At 39.7% G+C, this 21,396-nt stretch overlaps 1 protein-coding gene and 2 pseudogenes across 1 annotated transcript; all 3 read right to left on the bottom strand.

The window, feature by feature from the left end:
* On the bottom strand, nt 6,741–8,937 carry LOC18793610 (annotated as a pseudogene).
* LOC109947520 lies at nt 16,301–17,041 on the bottom strand. The gene is made up of 2 exons (XM_020557914.1): nt 16,655–17,041; nt 16,301–16,603 (listed from the first exon to the last, which is right to left on the bottom strand). The coding sequence occupies exons 1-2, from the start codon at nt 17,039–17,041 to the stop codon at nt 16,301–16,303; spliced, it is 690 nt and encodes a 229-aa protein (XP_020413503.1).
* On the bottom strand, nt 18,371–19,215 carry LOC18793681 (annotated as a pseudogene).

Consider the following 21,396-nt stretch of genomic DNA (forward strand, 5'->3'; position numbering starts at 1 on the left):
TGGCCAAGAGTCATCGCACTGTGTTTCTTTTAAGTGACAGTAAAGCTGCAAAACCTTTTGATTTAGTATATTCGGATGTATAGGGACCTGCTCGTGTGACTTCTAATGGTTTCTATTGGTCTATTACTTTTATTGATGACTGCACTCTCCCCATAGTCCGGAATTACCAACGCCACGTATGGAGCCTGTACGCACGCCGAAAAATCCTACGCCACGTGGGACCTCATCATCATATCACATAGTCTCCCCATACGCCGGAACTACTAAAGCCACGTATGGGATTCGTCTCAACGCCGGAAAATCCTACGCCACGTGAGACCTTACAATCACAGGATGGTACTTACACAATGTAATCAAACCATCTTTATCTCTTTAATATATATATATATATTCCCAATTTCCCCAAGTTTAAAACAATAAACTAGTTCCTTAAACCCACTAATTAACATAACTCAACTAATGATCAAGACCTATTGAAAGGACTCGCCCCGAATTTTCTCAAAACCTGAGACGAACCCTTTGGAAGTCCTGACATCACCTCGATGCCAGGCCCACTTACTAAAAACCGAGACTTCCTGCCGAAATTTCGGCAGAGTCTCCCCTATAATTTGGACATTTTCCAAAATTTATACCTGCATGAAAATGCATTTAATATTCCCAATTGGCAGCATGCACAATATAATTTCATGCAATTCACATAAATGGCCTTCGGCTTTCCAATAATTCTTAACCAGTTACCAAACAATTCAAATACCAATTATGACTAACATTTAGTCTACGGCTGCGCCTAATAACCTTAGGCTGCCTACGTACCCTCCTTGAGGGATCAAGCCACACGTAGTTCTTCCATAAAACTCAATTCCACACATAGGTGATACCTTATTTCATCTCTCTGTATTTCACATAATCTCCCCATACGCCGGTACAACCAACGCCACGTATAGGGCCTGTCAACACGCCGGATAACCTACGCCACGTGCGACCATGCCATACTATCATCATATCTCCCCATACGCCGGTACAACCAATACCACGTATGGGGTCTGTCTCAACGCCGGATAACCTACGCCACGCGAGACCTGCACATCATATCACATAACTCCCCATACGCCGGTACAACCAACGCCACGTATGGGGCCTGTCCCAACGCCGGATAACCTACGCCACGCGGGACCTCAACATCATATCACAAATCTCCCTATACGCCGGTACAACCAACGCCACGTATGGGGTCTGTCGACACGCCGGATAACCTACGCCACGTGCGACCTCAACACAATATCACAATAGCTCCCCATACGCCGGTACAACCAACGCCACGTATGGGGCCTGTCTCAACGCCGGATAACCTACGCCACGTGAGACCTAACTTTCACTTGGTGGTGCTTGTAGTGAATCCAACATCCAGGGAGGTACCTAAAGTAGTGCGTATAGCACTCCAAACTGACATTCTAGACTCTGTTGTACCCATGTACAACCATATATAATTATAGTTATATAAATTAATTCTAATATTGTGTAACCTTCCACATTCATCTAGCACCCGATAATCCCCCTTAGAAAGGTGAGATTACTCCGGGAGACTCACGGTCAACCAAGGGTCAAACTACTCTAACTCTGGTCAACCGGACCTGCAGAACCCACGACCCCCAATTTCCGATCCGAAAGTCTCTATGGGTTCTACCAGGTATAGGACACTTGTCCTGCAAGTTTGGTTCAGATCGGACGGTCGAATTTCTCACGATCGCACGATCTGACAATTAATATAAAATATAAACTTTAAAATTATTAATCGAAACATCCGGGGCTCCGATTCACGATCCGTGAATTCCTACACGATCCTAGAATTACCTAGATTAACATATATTAAATTTGGGACCATCCGACGGTCCCAACCTGTCGAACCCGGATAACGTACAATATACGATCGTCCGTTCGATAGTCAAACGACGTCCGAATTGAGATCCGCGAAATCCTATGCACTCGTGACAACCTAAGGATCTCATCGGAATACAGTGCTACTTTTTCTACAGTGCCCAAAGCGATAACGCTTCGCCGGAAAATCTCAACATCACGGCTCCAAAATTCCTACTCTAGGTATAACACCCTATTTGGAGCCACTTTTGTTCTTGGACCTACCCCAAAAAGTGGCCGAAAATGGCCGATCACGGCAGCCGAAGTTTCGGCCGATTTTCAATTCGAAAATCGAGTTGTCTACGCTAAGAATCGATCTAATCCTACCCAACCATCAGCTAGAGTAGCTCGAGAGGTTCAAAATCCATACCTGGGTCGACGGAATTGGTGGCCGGAGGAGGGAGATCGGCGGCTTTGAAGTTTGGACGACGTCGGCCGCTTCATCTCCAGATTCCGGCGAATCCGCGGCGGCTGGCGGCGGGAGGTGGCTGGGGTAGGAAGAGGACGACGGCCCGGTCATTTTGGTACCGGTCCCGTCGTCATTGGTGGCCGGAGGAGAGCACGGCCGGCCAAAACGTGGCCGGCGGTCGTCGCGCGCGAGAGAGGAGAGAGAGAGATCGCGCGGAGGAGAGAGAGAGAGAGAGAGAGAGAGAGAGAGAGAAAACCAGATTTTTATAAAAAAAAGTCCCATTTTGAAATATTTACGATGTGCCACTGGGCTTCTTTTGACCATATCTCTCTCGTTACAACTCCGATTCAAGCCCACTACGTGTCTATGAACTCGTCTCAGTACGACCTATCCAAAAATACAAGTCACGGTCCCAAACTCTCTCCGGTTAAAAATATGACTAAAATACCCTTAAATAATGAAATAATTAAATAAGGGTTAAATTTGGGGTCGGGGTGTTACATCTATCACCAGGATCATTATAATCCTCCGAGGGAGGTGAAACTACCTCGGAAGACTCACGGTCAACCAAGGGTCAAACTACCCAAATTTAGTCAAACGGGCCCACGAGACCCGCGACCTCCCGATCTGAAAGTTCCTATGTGTTCTACAAGGTTTAGGACACTCGTCATGCAAGTTTGGTCCAGATCGGACGATCAGATAGCTCACGATCGGACGGTTATTATAAACATAAACTTTAAGTTATTAAATCGGAACATCCGGGGCAAAGATTCACGATCCGTGAATTCCTACACGATCCTAGAATTGCCTAGATTAACATATATTAATTTTAAGACTATCCAACGGTCTGAACATGTCAAACCCGGATAACGCCTAATATGCGATATGCGATATCCGATCGATGATCAAACAATAATCAAATTCAAATTCGAGCATACCGTCACGCTCGAGACGACGAGAGGGTTATTTTAGAACTCTAAGACAAGCCACCACATGGCCCACGCGCTGACAGCGCGTGGTTGTCTAGAGAAATTTCCAGCGGCGGGAAAAACTCCAAACCGCCAGCCAAGACTCCCAGGTTAGGTAAATCACATGTAGTGGAACAACTTTTGTTCTTGGACCTACCCCAAAAAGTCGACGGAAGTGGCCGTCGGAGGCCGAAACTGGCCTAAACTTCTATCGCTTAATTGACAACCAAAATGCAGCAATTGATCCTAAATAACCCAACCAGCAGCTAGATCAGATTGAGGGGATGGAAAAGCATACCTAGATCGCATGATTTGGTTACCGAAAACGTCCGAACGAGCTTCCGAAAAATCCGCAAAAAACCTTTCGGATTTCTGCAATTTCCGGCCAGCACCAGCAGTTCCAGCAGCTGAGGTTGGTCGGAAAAGGAAGAGGAGGTGGCAGCGGTTTGAACAGGTCCGGCCTCGTTGCCGGTGGTGATCCGTGGTGGCAACTGTGGCTCTTGGAAGCCACGGCTGTGCAGAAAAATGAAGGGGGAGGGGGCTGCGCGCGTGGGGAGAGAGAGAAAGTGAGAGAGAATCAGATTTATCAAACCTTTTTTTGCCAAAAGTACGAGTATGCCACTAAGGGTAATTTGATCGTATCTTCTTCGTTACAACTCCGATTCGAGCCCATTACGTGTCTACGAACTCATCTCGCTGTGCTTTACACAACGGTACGGTTGAAATTCCCAAATTCCTTCCCAGTCAAAAAGTCAACTTTAAACCTAATAAAATATTCTATGGGCAAAATGGTATTTTCTCTGAATAAATTAGTGTTTACTAATTTATTTAGGACCGGGTCGTTACAATACCCAAAAATTTCCTGTGTCAGAATCAACACATGGCAGCAGAGAAAGAAAGGGGAATAGGACAAAATAGTTGGTTATCCAGCTGGAAATCCTACAGAGCAAGGATGACTAGTTATACGAGAAACAGATGACTAGTCATCATTTTATGAAATCAATTTAATGCAATGTGATGGAATGCACAATTTACCTTTGTCAATTTGCTTGAACCTCTATACGATAGTTGTTAGTTAAGAACACCTAGAGAAACTATTCTTAATCTAAACTTGAGCTTGATAAAAATAATAAAAATCTTATTACAAGATTATCAAGGAAAGTGTTGTGTCTACCCAAGTGCAAGTAGTCACACGTAGTAATAATCTTGGAAGTCCAAGTATCGTATCCTCAAGGAGCAGGTAGGCAAATATCTGCACACAAAGAAATAATTAAACATACCACAATAAAAGTGACAAGCAAAATGGAAAAGTTATTTATTTGATTGTTGTGAAAATTGAATTTAAAAATGAAATATCAATAATGGAAATGCTAAGGCATCAAGGTTCAATTCTTTAAACAAAATATGTTTCATGCTCTTTACTCCAGATTATAACTCGATTAAAATCATCATCGAGAAACTTTAACCGGAAGATAAAGAAATTAAAACCAATTTAATTTTTCAATGTAATCTTTTATTAATGATTGTTCAGAAAATGGAATTGCTTAATATCTACTCTTTTAATTTAAAAGCATGCCAAGTCAGTTCTTAACAATGAGAAAAATAAAATTGAACTCATGAAAAGGTAATAGCACTTAACATCAATCAAAATAAAAGGATATGAAAATATTGAACAACCAAAAATAAAAGAATTTAGCAATTCATACCGTATATTGGATTAAAGAACAATTCACAAACTTACTTAAAGAACATTCCCTTTAGCCTTAGCTAGAGTTCTAGCAACTCAATTACAAAGGAAAACATAAACTAAATGGATAAAGAAATCAGTCATAGTGGTGCCCTTGCCAAAGAAGTTGATGGGTAATTTATAGTGAATGAGGTGAGTGGGAAGTTAATACATGGGTAATGAAGGGTTTAAGTAAGGGATTAATTGGATTAAACATTGGTTGATGGTGGAGAGTTAGTGGAAAAGAAATAACGGTGAGGTAAATAGGCGTTAAATGGCTATGAATGACATGAAATAGGCTCTTTAGCTTCAACGGTTGTGTCTTCTCTTCTCCCTCTTTACTTCTCTTTATAATCACAATAATCCAACAATCAATTCTTCAATAAAATCCGCCAGCAATTCTCTTCACACCTAGCTTGAACTTGGACAAATGTATGTCTTCATCTTTTGGCTTTCTAACTTCCTACCGAAGATAAATTCACCTAATAAGTTCACCAAATTAATATAGAAAATTCATAAATCCAGTTGATGAGAATAAAATGTAACAATAAGTGAAATTATATTTATTAAGTCAAAATTATATCATAAAGTCTCCAAAATAATATTAAAAATATATAATTTAAGACTCTCATCACAAAGCCAAAAGAAAAACTCAAAATGCATACATTAACAGTTTTGCCATATTGAATTAATGTCTTCTAGCTATGTACCTTATCTTTTTGCCGGGCCATGAGTTGAATGTAGAGGCAGAGCATGGACTTGGGTCAAGTTTGACTTGTAAAATAATTAGGAATTGAATGGCTCCTACGTTCAATTATTTTATTATTATTATTATTTTTTGTCCGAGCCATTCAATTCCTAATTATTTAGATTTTTGATCTAGTTAGCATCCACAATCATGCTCTCTATTTTTTTTTTTTGGTCATAAATGCCATAACTCTTTTTTTATTGGTCCATCTCTATTAAAAAATAAAATAAAAAATAGTTAGCATTAAATAAAGGTTTGAAATTCTCATTAAATAAAGCAGCATTAAATTATAGGGAGCAACTAGGAGTCATTTCTCTCTCCTCAAGTTTAGGAGCTCCTACAGGTCTCCCTATTTTAGGAGGTAGATAGGGAGCATTGTTGGAGTTGTATTTTTACAATTTCTCCCTAAAATTTGTCTAAGGATGTGGTTTAGGGAGCCCATTGTGGATGCTCTCATCTCAAGGAAAGAAAACCCCAAGTTTGCAAGTAATTTTTCTACGTATGTATATATGAAAAACTGACATTTATGAAAATAATAAACCCATATTTTTATGTAAGCCAACTTTCTAAATTCATGTACTGATATTTATTAGGGAAATATTGGAGAAACTGATTATTTTGAAAAATTAAATGTGAAAAACTGAACAAAATTTTGACGGGTTACATATGTCAACTCATTCAGCAGCTTAGGTTGTGAAGACCTAAGCAACAACCCTAGTGCACTGTCGATCACTTCAGTGTCTACCGATTTTCCTTTCCATATTGTTAGATTATTCCCTGCTGTAACACTTGCATTTAGAAAATAATAGTACAGCTCTTATTAGCAACAGTTTTACACACTTGCATGAATCTCACTATGTTAAAGCAATCACATAGCACACCTTTATTGAAAACAAAGCTAGCCCTGATCCACTCCTTTACATACTTAAAAACAAAACAAAACGAAAAAAAGATAGGGAGAAAATGGCTACGGACTTACTGCCGACAAAAAGAGATAATAGCGAACACTGTTTGTATGACAGTGAGTATGAGAAGAGTAACCGCTGCAAAGAGAGAAAAAGCTGCCCAGGCCCAGGGTGAGTTGAAATACTTTTGGCTCAAATATGCCAACCATCTGTTCCTGCACTTCTTGCAGTACTTGTTTAGATTGTCAGCAAGACCACCAAAATAGAAATTTTGCTGGTCCGGAGCAACCCCCTTGCAAAGTTGGTTAATCATAGTAGAAACCTTATTGTTGTCACCTAGTGTGTTTACAACAATTTCACTCTCAACAAGTAAATCTACATCCCTTTTGGTTTTTACAAATTTATCCAGGAGGAAAACATAATCGCTTAAGTAATTGTCTGTGCAATGGCATTGTTCAAAGGCAATGAGATTTCTGAGTATAAGCTCTGTGTCATCACGTATTTCTAGTTTTGGAATTTTCAGAGTTCCATTATGGAACTGTATCGCGAATAAGTCGTTGCTTGACTCCAGACGACTTGATTCCGGACGAAACTTAACTCTGGCCTGGTGTAGTTTTGTCACGCTGGGTATACATGGGAGTTCTCCAGCTTCTGAGGTACCGGTATCCAAATATTGCACATGTAAAGTTCTAATAAAATCAACAAAATGTAAAGGTGGTTCAGTCCCCTCCACTTCGTCTTCCGACCTCTGTAAACCCACTACCTTTTTGAAGAAATGGTAAGAGAGCTTAATCATTGAAGGCCTCTCAGTCTCAGAATTCTTAACTCTGACTTTGCTTGCATCGAAAAGATCCTCAAGAATGAAAAATGGCAGCTAATTTTCGGGCAAAAGCATGTCGGGCACTATATTTGTTAACATTTATGGTTTTTTAAATATCCAGTCATTATATCGTCTCGCAATTCTTGGAAATGGTACCTCAACAATAGCTCAATGACAAAGGCAGCATCAACTAGAATGATACTTACAAACTTGTCGCTACTCTTGAAGTGCTGAGCGTTTCCATAACGACCACGGAGTTCATCTTCTTGGGCCTTTATTTTCTCTGCATAATCCTTCAAGCTAACCTTATTATTCCGATGAAGAAAATTTTGTAGGTACCTCGGTTTGTACTCTTCCATGGCTTCTAATTCTTTGTTGTCATGGTGAATTGGGCCTATTGAGACTACTTCCGGGGTGTAAGCGTTATTTCTGCCCCGTAGTCACGAAGGAACCCTGTAGATACAGCACTCATCAGAGGGCCTATTGAGACAAACTATCCAACCGCCGCTTCAAATCTGCTACTGGGGTTTTGTGGTTTTCTACGCCATGTGGAGCTCCATTGCTGCATCCTTCCACTTCTATTATGTGTTGTTCTGATTGTAAGTGATGAGGGTTATTGGCACCAGGGGCGGATCTAGCCCTTTTTTGGCTAGGCAGCCACCCAGTCGAGAATTTTCATAAAAACAAAATAGGTACGTATTGTTGTAAATGTATGAGTTGGTGGATGACCACCATACCTCTTAGCATTCACCTTTTCTAATTCTATGTAACTATACACTAAATGCCATAGTTATGGACTTGTAACTTATGAGTTGTTAATGTTTTCTTACGTGTAAGCCTATAAATAAGAGGGCTATCTTGGCATATGTGTTCGTCACTAACTATATAATTTAAGTTGTTTTCAGTGACTAATTTAAATAATTGTCAGAAAATTTGGTCATTAAAAATTAAAAAATAAGGGTCAATTATTTTAGTGACCATGAAGTATTATTAGTCATTAAATTCATTGTATTTGTGACCATTATTTATGTGGAATTGGTCACTACTGACCTTTTTTCTTGTAGTGTACATTCTTGCCTTAATACAGTTAGGCTTATTTTTATACTAATTTCTCTAACATAACTTTTGCACATTCTTTTTATATTATAATAAATAATCTTACCCAGTTGAGTTATAAACCATTTTCTTTTAGCACGGAAAATCGACATTTTGACAGAGAGTTGAAAAGCACTCCCCAATTTTAATGTCAACCACTTGGAAAAAAAAAACATAAATTTAATGACAACAATTACATTTAGCAATGCAACCTAAAAACTCAACCTTTGCGCTCCTTTCACCACGCAGATAGCAGGGTGAGGATATTCGAATAAGAACGAAGACAGAAGCTAAAGGAATTGCGATAGCTAACCATAGTCTGCATTTCTTACCATCTGAACAATGCCACCATTTTGTTTGGTAAGTATTTAATAACATTTCTTGCTCTACATAAAGTAATATTAAAGCGAAATTTCCCTAAATTTTTCTTACCAACAATCCATACCCAAGAAAAGGGGAGATTCACTATTATACTCAATATAGGAGCCCAACTTATTTATAATAATTATAAAAAAAAACCCTCTATGAAATGGACTTTAGAAACACACCTAAAACCTATTTACAACAAAACAAAAAGACTTTTAACTTTTTTTAAATTACAAAACTGTCATTGATTTCTTAAACAAACCCAACCCCAAAACCTCATAAAAAAGCCCAAATACTCAATAAAGCAGCAAAGTAATTTAATAATAAAAATTAAATTCAATAGAGTCAGCTGTTATTTTTTGGGTTATTTTTTATTTGTTTATAGAAATTAAAGAGTGCTGCTAAAAGAACCCTAACATTAACTAAATACACCAAATGATCTAAGTACACCCTAATATTTTAATTAAAATACAAAATTAACTAAGTACACCTTATTTAACTACCAAAATTACCCGTGTTACACCCTAATACACTCTATCACTGTTCACCCGTTTAGTTTTTGCTCCTGTGATGGAAGGGTAAAGTTCCCCACTGCCTTGGAAACCATTGACTGGTCAACAAGTCAGCTTTCTTTGCTATGTGAGCGTGCCACTGTTAGCAATGAAAATCCTAACAGACTTCTTAAAATGGATACTTGCGCCCAAGTTACTGATTTCTAAACAGTGATTGTGATTTGGGTGAGGAATATCTCCAAGTAAGTTCTTTTCCTGCATCAGGCTGGTGAAGACTTTATAATTTTCACAGTATAAATTGGTAGTTCTTGCCAGAATAGATGATATAAAGTGGACGGTTTTTAGGCAGAACTGCGTTTTACAAAATTAAGAAGGAAAAATCAACTCTAAAAAGACAAAAAGATGGCTGGAATCCCACTTCTGCCTGGGTAGAAACTTCAGATCCGGGCTGGACCGAATACATTCATGATGGACTGAGCTGTTAACAACTTCAATTGCTTAGCTTTAGCTGTAAATCGATACCAAAGTTCAATTTTGGCAGAGCTTTAATCTACTTCAAGCCTTGGAAGGCTTTTGAGCGGGCAGAACTGCCGTCTCTTCTGGCTAAAAGAGGCAGAAATGGCTGAATTTGAGGTTTACTGAGCTGGAACTGCACTGTTGTACCTGTTCTGCTTGGTCAGGGCTTTCCATAAATTTGTTGAGGTTTTCATATTTGTGAAAAACTCAAACTCTGCTTGTTTTGGCTTTTGCTGAACCAAATTTGTAACGAGAGAAGTCTTGTTTTGAATGACTTTTCTCTAAGTTTGAGCTTTTGAAATTCTAGGAGAGAGAGAGAGAGAGAGCTTTTGATTGCTCCAGTTTGTTTGAAGGTTCTCAATGATCAAGTGATCATTTTGAGTTTTTGCCTTTAGCTTATTTTTGGTTGTTTGTTTGATTATCCTTTGCTCTATTCACCTTCTCCTATATTTATAAGAAATGCTTTGAAGTAGGGTTTCTTTCTTTTAATAATGGGCGGCCAAAATTCTCAAAAGGTCTTTCATTTTTTTAAATACGAAGAAAAAGGGGTTTTCTCAATTTTGGCAAATAAGTTCTCAACAGTCAATTCCATTGAAAGAGAACCTGACTTTTCTTTAATTCCCAACTGCCCTTGTGAGAGCTCAATCGTGATGGTCAGTTTGCTTCTCCATTTTGAACAACTTCCTGTTTCCTGTTTATCTTTTTAGAAAATACAATCTGGGTATCCCTTGAAAGATGGTGCCTTTTTTGGAGTAGAAACAATGTCTCTAAATATAAAAGGGTTTTTTTTTTATCTTTTGGTGGCAAAGATTTCAAAGACGTCCCTTCTTTTCGCCTGCCTCTGTCAACTTTTTATCAACCCAGTTGAAATTGTTGACTTTCCTAAATCAAAAAAAGAGATTCACGTGGGTCTGTTCCTTTTGGCTCCTTCCTCTCTTTTAATCATGCCTAACCTCTTTTGATTTTACTGGAGCCATGGGCTGATTGCTTCTCTTTTCGAGGCCCAAGTTTATTTGCAGAGCCCAAACTGCTTGGGCCCTGTGGTTTTGTCTTTGTTGTTTTTGGGCTTTTTAGGCTGGACGTGCCAAAATTAGGCCCAAACAATGTCCCCTAAGTTTGAATCGTTTCTAGAACGGTTCGAGATTTAATGATTTTGGCCATTAATTCGTGCGCGCCAACTTCTTTCGTTTAATGCACGTCTGCCTACCACGAGCTAGACTTCATGGGAAACTGTTTTGTTACTAGCTAGTTACTTAGCTAGTTATTATCATATGGCGTCTCGTCTTCCTCTTCCCACGATTTCAAGCCCCTTTTTTAAGAAATTCGAAACTCCAACTTCTGTTTATTTCAAAAACTAGCTTCTTTTTAGACCTCGACAATTCTTAGTTTTCCCCAGAATTCTCACTTTTTCTTCGACCAGACTCTGCCTTTCTTATCATTTCCTTTCCTAGTTCAACACTTCTGATCATGTCTTCTCCCAAGACTCGTGCTCAAGGTTGGTCCTCCTCAGTTCCTCCTAATTACATCACTGGGACTGGGATTGACAATCACGCGATAGAGGTTAGAAGCAAACTGATAGGACCCGCCCCGAATTTTCCAAAACCCAAGGCGAATCCTGTGAAATTTCCGACATCACCCCGATGCCGGGCCCACTTACTAAACACCGAGACTTTCTGCCGAAATTTCGGCAGAGTCTCCCCTATAAATTGGACATTTCCCAAAATTTCAACCTGCATAAAAACACATTTAATATTCCCAACGGGCAGCATGCACAAAATAATTTCATCCAATTCACATAACGGCCTTCGGCCTTTCAATAATTTTCAACAAACTACCAAGCACACTAACAAATCAATTCATGCCTCAAACAAGGCAACCAATAAATTCAAATATGCATTATGACTACCAAATTTCGACATGCATCATTTTGCTTTTCCAATCTCAATAGATGAGGTTTTAACCTCCTAACACAATCACATCTATGTTCGCGGCTGCACCTAATAACCTTAGGCTGCCTACGTACCCTCACTGAGGGATCAAGACACACGTAGTTCTTCCTTAAACCCAATTCCACACATAGGCAATACCTTTATTCATTTCTCTGTATTTCACATAATCTCCTCATACGCCTGTACTACCAACGCCACGTATGGGGTCTGTCAACACACTGGGTAACCTACGCCACGTGCGACCTCACCATATTATCACATAATCTCCCCATACGCCTGTACTACCAACGCCACGTATGGGGCCTATCGACACGTTGGATAACCTATGCCACGTGCGACCTCAACATAATATCACATAATCTCCCCATACGTCAATACAACCAACGCCACGTATGGGGTCTGTCTCAACGCCGGATAACCTACGCCACGCGAGACCTGAACATCATATCACAATAGCTTGCCATACGCTGGTACAACCAACGCCACATATGGGATCTGTCGACACGCCGGATAACCTACCCCACGTACGACCTCAATATAATATCACATAATCTCCCCATACGCCGGTACAACCAACGCCACGTATGGGGTCTGTGTTAAAGCCGGATAACCTACGCCACGCGAGACCTGAACATCATATCACAATATCTCTCCATACTCCAGTACAACCAACGCCACGTATGGGGTATGTGGACACGCCGGATAACCTACGCCACGTGCGACCTCGATATATTGTCAGGTAATCTCCCCATATGCCGGTACTATCAATGCCACGTATGGGACCTGTCCGCAAGCCGGATAACCTACGCCACGTGGGACCTAACTTTCACAGGGTGGTACTTGTAGTGTAACCAAAATCCGGAAAGGTGCCTAGGGTAGTGCGTATAGCACTTCAAACTGACATTCTAGACTCTTTATACCTTTACAAACATATATAAACATATATAATTTAATTCTAATTGTGTAAACCTCAACAATAGTCTAGCACCCAATAATCCCCCTAGGAAGGTGAGACTACTCCGAAAGACTCACGGTCGACCAAGGGTCAAACTACCCTAACATTGGTCAAACAGGCCCACGGGGCCCACGACCTCCAAATTCTGATCCGAAAGTTCCTATGAGTTCTCCGAGTTATAGGACACTCGTCCTGCAAGTTTAGTCCAGATCGGACGATCAGATCGCTCACGATCGCACGATCTGACGGTTAATATAAAACATAAACTTTAAATTAATAAATCAAAACATCCGGCACTCCGATTCACGATCCGTGAATTCCTACACGATCCTAGAAATACCTAGATTAACATATATTAAATTCAAGACCATCCAACGGTCCCAACCTATCGAACCCAGATAACGCGCAATAGGCGGTATCCGTTCGATATTTCCCTTTAATAATTTAAATAAGGGATTTAATTTGGAGTCGGGGTGTTACAATCTACCCTCCTTATAAAAATTTCATCCTCGAAATTTCATACCTGCTAGAAGAGGAATCTGCCAGAACTGACTTTAGGAAGAAGTTCCTGAGTGTCACTCTGCCAAGAGATCTGCCCCACGGAGGTGGGAAGCCTCCAAACTATCATTTGGGAGCAGAAGTCTATCATCGCAACTTCTGTGCAAGGCAACTTGGCTGCCCCAGCTTATTCCACTAAAATCATACAGAAGCTGCAATCGGGCCACTTCCTTGAGAGATGCGGATGATCTGGAAGTGCACAAAGATGCTAGATGTGCAGTAAACAAGATAAATAACAGCGCAGATGCCCTCTATCCAGCCTGGGAACTGAACTCCTGCAGTTCTGCCGATTTTGACGCTTGGTGGAAATCCAGGTTTCATGGTCTGCCAGCCTCCATTGCTGCACTCAAGGTGATTTTTGAGGGCTGGGACTCCTGGACTGTCTACGCGGAGGTGGATGCCAAGAACTTCATGGTGCAGACCATCAAAGACATTAATGCCCAGGGTATAGAAGGTAACTTTCAATTCTGTCTGTCTTGCCTATTCTGTCTCTTAGTGATGATGCCTAACAGTTTTGTTCTGTATATATCAGACCCTTATTTGACAGAAAACATAGGTGGACAGTCTGTCCAAGCTGGAGATGTGATTGGTAAGTTTTTCACTATTCTGTTCCTTTCATTATTTTCTTGCTTGATTGACTTCTGACTTTGTCTATTTCTTGTGTAGTCATTGCTGTCATTGCTGCTGGGACTTGGAGCTTCCCTCTGGAGATGAAGAGGATCTAGCTGCTGAGGCTATTCCTTTTGGCAGAACATCCAGCTGCTGAGGCCATTCTTTCTAGCAGAAGGAAGAGAAAGGAAATTTCTTCTGCCCAGCACAGTGCTGCTCAGCCTGCGACTTCAGGTAAGTTCTGACAGTTTGAGCTTTTCGTAATTCTATTTTGTCCTATTCTGCCTTATGTTCTAATGGTTTATTGTCTGCTTATTGTAGCTGAAAGTTCCTCTCCTCCTCCTACTAAGTCAAAAAGACTTAAAAAGAGGACTGTGGTGGAATATATGGCCATGGAGGAGTCTGCAGCAGTTCCCACCAACACTTCTGGGACGGATGAAGAGCTGAGAGAGGCCTTCAAGACAGTGGAATAGGAGAAAGAGCTAGAAGAAACAGAAGAAGAACCTCAAGAAAAGGCAAAAGAAATGGAAGAAAATGTGAGTATTGTTTTCTGGCTATGTCAGCTTTTCTTTTGTTTCTTCATTTCCTCTGTTCTGACTTCTGTCTATGTATAGAAGGAAATCCCCGCTGAAGTGATTGCATAGAGCATTGCTTTGGCGCAGAGGCAGCAGGAGAATCAAAGGGCAGAGCTGACCAGCTCGGAGTTGGCCCTTTTTGAAGACGCAGAGGCAGAACACTCAACTGTTGTTCCAGCAGCTGAGGAGCAGGTGGAGCAGTCTGCATCAGAGCCTGTGGAGCGAGCAGAACTACCTGTTGCAGTCCCAGCACCTGGAGTGGAAGTGGCTGCTGTTGTTCCCGAAGTTGTGGTAATTTTTATTCTACTTCTGTCCACCTGTTTCCTGCAATTCTGTTCTGTCTGTGCTTCCTTATCTATTAGTCTTTTCAGGTAGAAGTGCCTAGGCCTGCTGGGGTTTTGGCAGTGGTGACCAGCCCCTTGAAGCCTCTCATCGTTGCTGTAAGTGTTAATGCATTCCTGGGCTTTTTCTTTTCTGTCTCTGCCTAGTTCCTACTCTTGTTCTTTTCTGCATATGCCTATCCATTCCCTTCCAAGTTCATCTGCCACAGCTTCCTATGCTGATTCGGAGCTGGCAGAATTTGAGGCTCTGGATCTGAACGCCCAGCTAGACAAGCTGAACCCTAAACCCTTGAGAAACTCAGCTCCACTCCTTGCAAGGCAAAGTCCAAGGCAGTGGAGGAGGCTATGGAGAGACTGAAGATCTGGCAATCAACTGATCTGGAGCTGGATAAGGACAGGGAAGCTGTTGACCAATTGATGAAGGATCTGGACCTTCTGCACAGACAGAACATGGCCCCCAAACCCATACTTGAGATGAGCCTTGGCTTGGGAAGAGATGTGCTCAACCTCCACGACCGTTACGAGGATCTCAAGCCCACCTTCAAGACCTCTGAGTTCTGCAAAGCCACCCATAAAGCCAACTTGGCTGACTATGCAAAGCAGAAGGCAGAACTGGACCAGATGGTTGCAGGATACAAGGAAGCCAAAGCCACTATAGACAAGTTGGAGAAGCAGATTGAAGAGCTTCAAAAACAATTGGCAGAGTGCAGAGAGGTGCAGAGCAGGCTCGGGGCTAGACTGAGCTCTAAGACCAAGGCCACCTTCCTTGTGTAGAATATGGTTTCAGCTTCTAGGCCAGCTTTGGAAATTGCAGAGGCTTCAATCCACCAGGGGTGCTACTTCAGAAGGAACTCTCCATTAAAAAGGCCAACTTGCAAGAAACCCTTAGGAAATTAGGGTTTTAGATTCTAGTTTTTTTTTAAAGAAATGTAATAAATAATTTAGCCATAAAAAGTGGCTATATTTAAATAAAAGTTCATTTATTTTTGTGGGAATTCCAAATTCTTTCGACAAAAAGAAAAGAGAGAAAAAGTAATTTAAAGCATACTTAACAAATTACAACGAAAATGAAAGTGATCAGAAATTCAAACAACAGTTTTATCTTGCTGTCTCTCTATTCCGGGATCTGTCTGTACCGCCTGTGAATCCCACATAGTTGGATAGAACTTTTTTAACCATTTGTCATTAATTGGTGCAGTATGGACATCTCCATCTCGATCATGTAATCTGTATGCCCCCATTCCAAGGATCTGATTAATTATGAAAGGACCTTCCCATGTAGGTGACCATTTTCCATAACCATCTATATGCGTTCCAAGGGGCAGAACTGCTTTCTAGACTATTTCCCCCTCTTCAAAACTCTTGTTCTTGACTCTTTTGTTGTAAGCCCTTGATACAGCTTCCTTTCCTGCTAAGAGTTTGTTGAGGGTATCGATCCTGCTTGTATCCAATCCTTCCAGTTCTAGCATCATAGCTTGAGAGTAGTCTTCTCCAACCAAACTGTGTTGATGAGCAATTCTGAGGGATTGGACTGCTATCTCCATAGGCAGAATTGCATCGTGGCCATAGGTGGTCATGCCAGTTGCTTCTCTTCTTGAAGTTCTATATGCCCACAGAGTTTCTGACAACTTCTCATGCTACTATTTTGGATTTTTCTCAAGCATTTTTCTGATAATGTTGATGATCACCTTGTTACTTGATTCTGCCTGCCCATTAGCTTGGGCATAATAAGGGGTGGATTGAAGCAGTTTGAATTTAAATGCTCCTGCCATTTCCAACATTTCTCCAGATATGAAAGAAGATCCCCTATCAGTTGTGATTGATTCTGGAATGCCAAACCTTTGTATAATCTGCTCTTCTATGAAAGTGATGATTTCTTGAGATGCTGTGGACTTAACAGGCTTGGCTTCCACCCATTTGGTAAAATAATCTGTAGCTACAATAATAAAACAGTGTTGTTTGCTACTGGCTGGATAAATCTTACCAATGAGATCCATTGCCCATCCTCTGAAAGGCCATAGTTTTACTACTAGATTCATGGGAACTGAAAGAGCCTGCTGGATTAGCCGAGCCATTTCCTTTTATGCTACCGATTTCTTTTATGCTACTGAGCCGGGCAAAACCAATAAAATAAAGAAAGGCAACGAATTTATTAACCGAGTATAAAGGAGAGAGAGGGATTCGAACCCTCGATAGTTCTTTGTTTCGAACTATACCGGTTTTCAAGACCGGAGCTATCAACAACTCGGCCATCTCTCCGAAATAAAATTTATATTTTATTCCACCTAATAGAACATGGACATATGAGTTGATACGATTACTATCTATAGAAAGATATCAGGTGTGAGTCTATAGGTCTATCTATCTGTATATATATATATAATATAGATGCATGATCCAGCAAGCATGCCCCTGAAGTTGACTTACGCTCAAATGTAGAAGAATCAGCCATGGCAAATAGGTAGCTGAATTGCAGCGGAATAGATGAGCAACGGTGTCACTCCCCCTCATATCCAACGATGTATAAGAGTCGAGATTTGGAGAAAGCAATACCGAAAAATAAAGTTGCAGAACTCAAATAAAGTTGCATCTATCTCCCCATCAAATCCGACACTGGTAAAGGGTCGAGATTTGAAAGAGGAGAAATTGAAATAATAGTAAAGAGACTCAAACATGCAGTCTCATGGCAGAAACAAATGCAAGAGGGGAAGATGGTAGCATACGGTTGTCCCATGAAGAAAAAACTTTAGAAAAGGAGAATAGTAAGGGAGGAAACCCAGCAAATCATGAACAGAGACAAAGACAAAGATAAGGTACTCAAACTGAGAAGCGGAAAGGCAACTCAAGAGAGCAACCGAAGAAGACAGAGGCCCGCAGAACAGTCAAAGGAAAGGCTCGGCGAGTGGTGACGATGCTCGCGGAGGAAAGCAACGGCTCGGTGAGCAGTGACGAGGCTCACGGAGTAAAGAGACTTGTTATGAAGTTTCAAAGATAGAGAAGCTGAGACATCAAGAAAGACCATCTGGCATACAAAGATGAAAAATAAAATTTTTGGAACAGTAGCAAAGAAGCATGTGAAGGCTAGGTGCGGTGAAAACACATATGAAAGGATGAACAAAAGAAGATGACTATACAAGATGAAGACCCATGATGGGTTAGAAATGAGGAGTGCCAACGACTCTCAATTTGGCAGAGGCTATCACAGGTTAGGAACCTGGCTCTGATACCATGTCAAACAAAGTAGGGTAAATATTCAGTTATGCTCAGATATGCTCATATTATTATTCTTCTCCAATATGGAGATATTTATACAAGTACAAAGATGTGTTAACCCTAAATAAAATAGAAAATATATCTAAATTACAATTGGAAGTAAATCTCTATTACAATATGAGTAAATAATAATTGATAAGTAACCAAAATTCTAATGAAATAAGGAACTAAAATCCTAAGTAAGTAAGGACTCGCCAACGAATAATAGTACAACTCTTATTAGCAACAGGTTACAAACTTCTTCTACAACACACCAACATGAATCTAGCCCTGATCAATTCTTTTACATACTTGAAAACAAAACAAAACACGAAAAACAAAAAACAAGAAACAAGATAGGGAGAAAATGGCTACGGAGAGACTTACCGCTAATACTTGATCAATAACAGAGATAATAGAGCACACTGTTTGTATGACAATGAGTATCAGAAGAATAATAGCTGCAAAGAGAGAAATAGCTGCCCAAGGTGTGTTGAAATACTTTTGTCTCAAATTTGCCTTCCGTCTGTTCGTGGTCTTCTTGCAGTACTCGTTTAGTTTGCCAGCAAGATCACCAAAATAGTAGTTTCCGTGGTTCGGAGCAACTTTACTGCAAAGCTTGTTAATCATAATGGAAACCTTATTGTTGTCACCTAGCGTGTTTACAACAATTCCATTGTCAACAAGCAACTCTACATCCTTTGGGGTGTTTACAAATTTATCCAGGATGAAAACATAATCGCTTATGTATTTATCCACGCAATTGCCTTGTTCAAAGGCAATGAGATTTCTATGTGTAAGCTGTGTAATCATGTATTTCAATTTTTGGAATTTCCAAGGTGTTTTTCTTGAACTGTATATCGAATAAGTTCTTGCTTGATCCCACGTTAAACTTAACTCCGGCCTGGTGTAGTTTTGTCATGCTGGGTGTACTTTGGAGCCCTCCATTTTTTTTTCTTTTGGCAGATGTAAAGTTCTAATAAAATCAACAAAATGTAAAGGTTTTTTAGGATCAGGAGGCATAAAAGACTTACGGAAGGCTGGTGAGTTCTCCAAGTTTTCTAAACGCAGTGCCTGTTGGAAGAACTTGTAAGAGAGTTCAATTATTGAAGGCTCCCCAGTCTGAGCACCTGTGAGATTGTAAAGATCCTTGAGAATGAAAAATGGCAGCTGATTTACGAGCATAAGCATGTCAGGCAATATATTTTGTAGCACCCATGGTTTTTTAAATATCCAAGCATTATCATCCTGCAATTTTTCTTCCTGAAATTTTTCTTCGGATTTATTCCTCAACAATAGCTCAATGACAAAGGCGGCATCAACTAGACTGATATTCACAAAAGCAGCAATGTTAAACTTCTTAGGGCTAGTTTGGCGTTGCTGTGTTTTAAAAAAAAATATGCTTCTGCTGTGCTGTGAAAATAATCAGCTGTGAAAAAAAGCTACTAAGCGTTTGGTAAACTGTTTTTGAAAAACTGTTGTGAGTAGTCAAAGTGTTTGGTAAATTTTTATCAGAAGTGTTTTTAGTGTGTATAATGACCAAAAAGGACATGATGATGAAATTGTTTGTTATTTTCTTCATTCTTTTTCTACTTTTTTTTTTAAAAAAAAAACCCAATTTCACTACATAAATTTTTATTCTTTTTTAATTCACACCTTTTTATCAAAAAATTTAATCTACAATTAACATACATATTTTACCATAAATTATAAATTACTATTATAACAAAAGTAATTCTAAATATTGTTATATTAATATGGGCTTCGGACATGACAAAAATACAAAAATTGTTCAATTTTAAAATGCCCCAATAGATCACTACAATATAAAAGAAGCTAATTAGATGCATTCATTAAACTTGTAGCGATGCTATTTCTTAATGCATTCATTAGCTTCTTTTTTTGGTTTCCAATGGTTCTCTAACAATTTTAACTAAAAAAACAACCATAATGCTTTGTGAACAATAAATTCAAGTCCAAATCTACTAATGCCCACACCATACATATATACATAATTGTTTCTTTCATAAAACTTGAAGATTCAATAGTAATTACACAGTTTACCAATCTTGATTCCAACTATATCCATAAAATTAAACTATAATTAGAAACAGAGGAGCTACATGTGATTACTTATAAATGTTGCCCACTCTCATCATCATCTTCTTCCTCCTCTGTACTTTGCCTTTCACAAATGGACAAGACCAGATGGTAACGTACACGACATGGTCCACATATAGATAAATTTTGGGTTCACTGGAGAACATAAAAGAGTTTTTACACGAATACAAAGTTAGTTAAGTAGTGAATAAGGTAAAACTATTCTGTACAATTCTAGCTGATGCAGTCCAAAAAGAATATATGTCTAATAACTTAAATAACAATAAAGAGAAACAAAAACCTCATGAAAAATGCTAGAGTAAAAGTTACATAACTGAATCGATGGACAGAGAACTCCACAGGCAGAGAAACAGCAACAAAAATTGTCAAAACAGTAGCAAGACCATGTTGGAGTCAAGGCCAAAGATCATATTTCCTGTGTATCTTCTTCCATTCTGAATTATTCTCGTATTCAAATACTGTAACTCTATTTCAAGTGCACCCCAAAATACTTATCTAAGGCCAGTACATAGGACTTCATAAAGGGTGCCATAAAAAATATTGCCCCTTAATTGATAAACAGAACCAAGATCCCAATGGCACACCAAAACTATACCAACCACACCTACATAATATGGACAGAAAATCCTGTTGTTCTGACCTCTAACCACACCAATGACATTCATTAGGAAAATACAAAAGATGGGTACCCTGCATTTCTAACATTTAAGATAAAATTCACTGCCAGCTAATCACAAATTTGAAAAGATGGCAAGAAAATTGGCTATGCTTTAACAAAAACCAGAGCAGTCCTTGCATAGACCTGACTTTTTGCTCCAAGCTTTAGCAGATCACTTACTGGTAGAGAGCAGAGAACATGTATGTGAATATCTGAAGTTGGAAGGGTAAGCCATCACAAACACCAAGAGATCTGATTCTCATCTCTTGTTACAACAACAAATCACAAACACCAATACATCTGATTCAGAATCTCATAAACAATGGAGGAACAAACACATATTCACACACATATAAATCCCTAAACCGAAAAAAAAAAAAAAAAAAAAAAAAAAAAAAA

Source organism: Prunus persica, chromosome G1 (genome assembly GCF_000346465.2).
Source record: "Prunus persica cultivar Lovell chromosome G1, Prunus_persica_NCBIv2, whole genome shotgun sequence".
NCBI classification, from domain to species: domain Eukaryota; kingdom Viridiplantae; phylum Streptophyta; class Magnoliopsida; order Rosales; family Rosaceae; genus Prunus; species Prunus persica.

Excerpts from the sequence above, each read along its gene's own strand:
- LOC109947520 (XM_020557914.1), bottom strand. The coding sequence starts at position 17,041 with ATGGCTCGGCTAATCCAGCAGGCTCTTTCAGTTCCCATGAATCTAGTA. Across the intron at positions 16,604-16,654 it reads AGGCAGAATCAAGTAACAAG|CATGAGAAGTTGTCAGAAAC; the intron begins GTGATCATCAAC and ends CCAAAATAGTAG.